Raw genomic sequence first — 6,966 nt, 5'->3', positions numbered from 1 at the left:
TCCTTCTTTCAAGGACTATTTCACGGAAATCTTTTGAGGAAGAGTGAAGGCAATCACTTCCTCCTGATGTCTTCTCTGCTTCCTAACAGATCATGAAGAACTGATCACTTCTACGGAAGGAAGGAAGGAAGGAAGGAAGGAAGGAAACGAGGGAGGGGGAGGGAAGGAAGATGTACAAAAAACTAATAATTCTGACTAGCCATGGAAAGGGATGAGAAAATGATGGAATGGGAAGGGGAGGTTTCACTTTACCTTTTCTTTTTTTTTTGAGACGGAGTCTTGTTCTGTTGCCCAGGCTGGAGTGCAGTGGCGCGATCTCTGCTCACTGCAAGCTCCGCCTTCAGGGTTCCCGCCATTCCCCTGCCTCAGCCTCCCGAGTGGCTGGGACTACAGGCACCCACCGCCACACCCAGCTAATTTTTTGTATTTTTAGTAGAGACGGGGTTTCACCGTGTTAGCCAGGATGGTCTCGATCTCCTGACCTCGTGATCCATCCGCCTTGACCTCCCAAAGAACTGGGACTACAGGCATGAGCCACCACGCCTGGCCTTACTTTACCTTTTATACCTTTTGATGTTTGAACCAAGTAAATGTATCATTCAAAACTGAATTGAAAACTATTAGAAGCTAAAGATATCTTCAGTGCATACACCTGTTGCCAGGTAAGATCGCCCCAAGAACATTCAAGAGCTGCCAAATCACCTGTCCTGTGGTTCGAGTGTCAGCTACTGGCTTAGTGGGGCTGGTTTGTCTGGTTAGAGGTGTGACATCTTATGCTAATAGGTGCCCAAGGAGTAAGGTTTAAAAGGGTAATGTTCTCGGCGTTCCTGAGTTCCTGAGCATTTCTCTGGGCCCCGTCATTGAATGTGCTTGTTTTGATTCCCCTTTCTCTTCTTTTCCTCTTTGTTTTCAAATAAAATCTTTCGTTTTAAGCAACCATCATGGGGTCAGGGCACTACAGGACAATACCGTTACATAGATGGATGGATGGATGGATGGATGGATGGATGGATGGATGGATGGATGGACGGATAAACAGACATACAGAGGGATGGATGCCTAGGGTTAAACTTAGTTGCTCTTCTCTTCCTTTCCTTGTCCAGAGGCACCCCAACCCCTGCAACACACATACAGACACACACACAGACACAGACACACACACACACAGATACACACACACAGACACACACACACTCGCACAGACACACACACAGACACAGACACACACACAGACACACACACACAGACACACACACACAGAGCCACTTCCCATCATCATAATAACCAATAACCTTTAACTGTAACACACACTCACACAGTCTGAGCCTACCAGGCAAGCTTAAAGATCCACAGCATTGCCAGCAGGACCCTGACGAGGGTTGCCAGGATCCTGAGCGGGCATATTAGAGACCTCTGTGCCCCTCAGAAACAGTTCCGTAACCTCTCCCCTCACTGAACCCTGTGTGACTCACAAGACCACTCAGCTGCTATCTCCTTTTGACCTCCTTGTCAGTATACATGTCCTTTTTGGGGCCAGGTGCAGTGGCTCACGCCTGTAATCCCGGCACTTTGGGAGGCCAAGGCGACCAGATCACGAGGTCAGAAGTTCGAGACTAGCCTGGCCAACATGGTGAAATCCCGTCTCTACTAAAAATACAAAAATCAGCCAGGCATGGTGGTGTGCACCTGTAATCCCAGCTACTCGGGAGGCAGAGGCAGGAGTATCACTTGAACCCAGGAGGTGGACGTTACAATAAGCCGAGATCGTGCCACTGCACTTCAACTTGGGCGACAGAGCGAGACTGTCTCAAAAAAAAAAGTCATTTTTCAGGGACACACAATAAACAACTTTGCCTCATCCTTACAACTCCTCACTTTTCTTCATCCTCCTCCTACCAGGACAGAGTCACTCCGCAGCTCATTCTCAGCACAAACCACTTGCAGTTCCCAATACGCAGTGGCGTGCAGGCCTGGGCCTTTGCTTACAAGCCTCCCTCTGCCTGAAACACACTCCCCCCACCCCCAAACCCCACTCCACCCCATCTACCTGGAAAACTCCTACCTAGCTCTTTAGAAACAGTAGAGTTCCAGGGTTACTTCTGAAGACGTGCCCACTTCCTTGCTCAGGGGAACTGCCGGCTCCAACGCTGCCTCCCCATCCCCCACAAAGCGTCCCATCGGTGACACTTCCTTATGCTTATCTGGTCACATCTGTCTCCCCCTCAACAAAGTGCTCCTTCAGGGGAGGCTAGATCTTACAGATCTTAGTATCTCCAGTGCCTGAATTTAGTAAACAGTAAGAGCTGGAGAAATATCTGTAGAATGAGTGAATGAATGAACCTGACAGCTTGGTGTCTAGAAAAAAGTTGAGTCCAAGCAACTCTAGGTGTGGAATCTAGCTATAACCCCTGCTTTGCTGTGTCTGGAGCTTCAAAATGATCCTAAAGGGACCTTTCTCAAATCCAGGAAGAGGAATGTGGGCAGCGAGGGAGAGGGCAGTCAGACTAGGCTGCAGGGTGAGGGCAAGGCACCCAACAGACGCGTGTTAAGAGAAAGGGACGGCCAGGCGCAGTGGTTCATGCCTGTAATCCCAGCACTTTGGGAGGCCGAGGTGGGCAGAACACTTGAGGTCAGGAGTTCAAGACCGCCCTGGCCAACATGGTGAAACCCTATCTCTACTAAAAATACAAAAATTAGCCAACTGGGCATGGTGGCGCATGCCTGTAATCCCAGCACTTTAGGAGGCTGAGGTGGAGATCAAGACGATCCTGTCGGCCGGGCGCAGTGGCTCACGCCTGTAATCCCAGCACTTTGGGAGGCCGAGATGGGCGGATCACGAGTCAGGAGAATCGAGGACCATCCTGGGATAACACGGTGAAACCCTGTCTCTACTAAAAAATACAAAAATTGCGGGCTGTGGTGGCGGGTGGCCTGTGTTTCCCAGCTACTACGGGGAGGCTGAGGCAGGAGAATGGCGTGAACCCAGGGAGGCGGAGCTTGCAGGTGAGGTGGAGATCGCGGCCCCGCACTCCAGCCTGGCTACCAGGTGAGAACTTCCATTCTCAAAAAAAAAAAAAAAAACCATCCTGTCTAACATGGTGAACCCCGTCTCTTACTTAAAAATACAAAAAAATAGCCTTTGTCGGCGCTGTATCCCAGTACTTGGCCCGATGTGCTGGTGATATTTATGGGCATAATCCTTGTTGAGGCAGAGCTTGCAGGTTGAGCCGAGAGAGTTGTGCCAACCTGCACTCCAGCGGCGGCGACAGAGCGAGGGACTCCCAGTTCAAAAAAAAAAAAAAAAAAAAAACAGAGAGAGGGATGTTCTAACTAGGCTACTGGTCATTTGCATTTGCATGTGTGGACAATTTGTACCCTGCAAACCTTCACACTGTATCAAGCATCATGCTGTACGGATGGTGGGCTGAAGGTTTTTTTATTATTATTATTTTTTTTTTTTTTTTTGAGACAGAATGTTGCTCTGTCACCCAGGCTGGAGTGCAATGGCGAGATCTCTGCCCACTGCAACCTCCACCTCCCAGGTTCGTGTGATTCTCCTGCCTCAGCCTCCCAAGTAGCTGGGATTACAGGTGCCCACTGCCATGCCCGGCTAATTTTTGTTTTTTCAGTAGAGATGGGGTTTCGCCATGCTGGCCAGGCTGGTCTTAAAACTTCTGGCCTTAACTTCTGACTTAAACTTCTGACCTCAAGTCTGCCTGCCTTGGCCTCCCAAAGTGCTGGAATTACAGGTGTGAGCCACCATGCCCGGCCTGAAGGTTTCATTTTGAGACTCGTATTGAACAGAGGGAGAAAGGAAGGAAGGCTTGGGAGGGTAGGGTGTCAGCAGAGGATACGAGGCTGAGGAAACAGAGAGGGCCTTGGTGGGAAGAGAGGAAGACGATGGGGATACCCGAACAGGAGGAGAGTTGGGAAACTAGTCAGGACAGTAGGAAGAAAGAGAAGAAGTGACAATGTGAAGGCCAGAAGGGCAGGCAAGATAGGAAGGCCGGTACCTTCCGCAGCTCCCTAGGACTTCCAGACCCAAATCAGTTTCAGGGCTGGCTCATGAAAGATGCCTCGTAAATATTTGTTGAAGAGAGTCGCAACAGAGGAATTCTTGCTGAATTTTTCAGTTATGAATAGAACGTAGGGCTACTTCCTTCAGAACATATTTAAGAACACAATTATTTTTAAATCATGAAAACGTATGTTCGTGCTGACCATCCTCTGGGCAGTCCTGGGTATGAGGTCCCCCACCAATTGGGGCTATATATACAGTTCCCAGAAGAGGCTGGGGAGCCAGCCTGCACGGGTTCCCTGTGACTTGCGGGTCCTGAATAACCTTGCACCGAGTTCCTCTCATTTCTCTGTGGCTGAGTTGCCCAATCTGTAAAATGGGGACAGTAATACCAGCAACAACAGGGCCATTTTGTGGATTAAAAGAATTCATGATGTAAAGTGTAGAGAAGAGCGTCCCCACACCCAGCAGGCTCACTGCATCTTCGGTATTGTTGTGAAACGCGTGTCCTCTGTCACTGTGACACCTGTGTCATTCATTCAGCAGAAGCCATTCAGCACCGGTGCCTGCTGCACTGCCGCTGCCTCAGAAACCATTTGCAGGGGCCGGGTGCAGTGGCTCACGCCTGTAATCCCAGCACTTTGGGAGACCGAGGCGGGCGGATCACTTAAGGTCAGGAGTTCGAGACCAGCCTGGCCAACATGGTGAAACGTCGTCTCTACTAAAAATACAAAAATTAGCCGGGCGTGGTGGCGGGCGCCTGTAATCCCAGCTACTAGGGGGGCTGAGGCAGGAGAATCGCTTGAACCCGGGAGGCGGAGATTGCAGTGAGCGGAGATCGTGCCATTGCACTCCAGCCTGGGCAACAAGAGCGAGAAGAAAAAGACAAAAAATGAGAGCGAGAGAGAGAGAAAGAGAGAGGAAAGAAAGAAAGGAAAGGAAGGAAAAGAAGAAACCATTTGCAGGTTTCCCCTCCCGCCTGGCTCCTTCGAAGCGTGGTCTGGACCAGCAGCTCTCGCAGCACTGGGGGCGCCTTAGAAACGCGGCCTTGGACCTATTTCCGCGTGGGGGCGATCGGTGGCCCCGGTCCTCGCAAGGCTCCCCGCCACCCAGAACCGAATCTCTGGCGGGCCCCGCGGTGCGGTCAGCAGACGCCGAAGTGCAGGGGCGATGGCCGGCGTCGCGATGGAGCTCGTTAAAGGACCGGCACGCTGGCCGCGCCCACGCCACGGGCGGGCGGGGACGGTGAGTGCAGGGACCCAGGCGACCGGCCGGCCAGCCGGCGTCCCTGCGCCTCCTGGCGGCCAGAAGCAGGGCATGCCCTTCCCAAGGTAAGGGGGTGCCGGTCACCCCCGCCCCCCCGGCACCTGGGAGTGAAGGTACCAGGGGGTCTCCTGGGGCCGCTCGTTCCTTCATCACCCCCAGGGGCAGTTGGACCCTGAGCAGCCTTCGCCACTCGCCCGGGGACTACCCTTCCCAGAGGATTCAGCGACAGCACCCGGGTCTCGGAAGGCAGACAGACACTAGGACCTGGAAGAGTTTTGCAATTCCTCGCAGTTCCCCTCCTAGCCAGTAGGTGACACTAGCCATAAATTTATTTCCCAGTTTACTGCTCGCCCTCAAACTCCGCGCCCCTCTCGCTCCAAGAGACAAAGGTCTCGCGAGCTCTTTCGTAAACTTACAGAACCGGAAGCAGCGTATAGTTCTTTTCCCTTTTGCGGCCATCACCGAAGCGGGAGCGGGTAAGGATTCGGCGGGCAAGCGAGTGTAATCCACAGCCATCCGTTCTTGGGCATGGTGGCTTCTGATCGCGGGGGTCCCGAGAGTCTCCCGTCGGCCGAGTAGCAGCCAGGAAGGGGAGGCCGGGATGTTTTTTTTTTTTTTTACCTGTTGGTCGCTTAAATCAAGGGCCGCCGGACCGGAAAGGGATGGAGGGACCGGGGATCTGGGGACTCGAAAATGAGTTGAGGAAAGGGAGCCTGTGGAAATAGACTCGAGTCTGGGCAATGTCGTTTCCTAGAGAATAGTCTCTAAGTAACTTCTCGGTAAAGTCTTCACGGAACTTCCAGACCACACTTCCCTATTGGGAGACTTTTAGGACCCGAGACGTGTGCAGGCTTTTCCAGGTTCGGGATGGAGGGCCTTACTCATTTTGGAGGAGCTAAATATGTATTCACTCTTAAGCCCGTAGAATATGAACGTTGATTGTACCTTTTAAAACGTGAGGTTATAGTTAAGAGAGAATTGTGTTGTCGGTCTGCTCTGCCCTAATTCAGCAGAGATGTAAGTCCAGTCTTGATTCCCTCAGGCACTACTTGAGGAGTTGGGAAGAATGTAACTAAAAGGTCTTATAACTGGGACACGTGTTTTTGATGCAAGAGTCTTTAGTCCGAAAACATATACGGAAAACACCCGAATAAAACATAAAGTTTCGAGCTTCGGTTGATAGGCCCTTCTGATCAAGCAGTTTTTATTGAAGTTGGAGAACATGACAGTTCCTGTGATTATTCTAGACTATCAAGATAAAATCATTGCGGTTGTTTGGAAACTGGATGATATTTTGGTCATTTAAGAGCCTTTTTAACTTTTTATGTAGCCAAAATGAAATTTAATCCCTTTGTGACTTCCGACCGAAGCAAGAATCGCAAAAGGCATTTCAATGCACCTTCCCACATTCGCAGGAAGATTATGTCTTCCCCTCTTTCCAAAGAGCTGAGACAGAAGTACAACGTGCGATCTATGCCCATCCGAAAGGATGATGAAGTTCAGGTGTGTATCCCTACATGTTCTCGTGGTCTTGATGGATATTTCACACACTTAGCTTAGAAGAGGGATTGCATTCCTGAGAAAGATGCTTCTAAGACTCTTCCTCCCAAAGAGTGGCGAGATGAGCCAGGGACCGAAAACGATAAGCCGCTGTTCAGTTTTAATTGTATTCTTAGGTAAAA

The 6,966-nt window shown here is 50.8% G+C and overlaps 1 protein-coding gene across 1 annotated transcript in view; it reads left to right on the top strand.

The window, feature by feature from the left end:
• Window positions 1-5,656: 5,656 nt before the first annotated feature.
• RPL26 (ribosomal protein L26) overlaps window positions 5,657-6,966 on the top strand; it is an 8,019-nt gene continuing 6,709 nt past the window's right edge. Inside the window, exons 1-2 of the mRNA XM_017850683.1 lie at window positions 5,657-5,760; window positions 6,615-6,787. Coding sequence (XP_017706172.1) covers window positions 6,620-6,787 — 168 coding nt within the window. The 5' untranslated portion in view covers window positions 5,657-5,760; window positions 6,615-6,619. The remainder of the gene's footprint in view (window positions 5,761-6,614; window positions 6,788-6,966) is intronic.

Source organism: Rhinopithecus bieti, unplaced genomic scaffold, assembly GCF_001698545.2.
Source record: "Rhinopithecus bieti isolate Rb0 unplaced genomic scaffold, ASM169854v2 scaffold_32008, whole genome shotgun sequence".
Lineage (NCBI taxonomy): Eukaryota > Metazoa > Chordata > Mammalia > Primates > Cercopithecidae > Rhinopithecus > Rhinopithecus bieti.
This window is presented reverse-complemented; position numbering and strand designations above follow the sequence as displayed.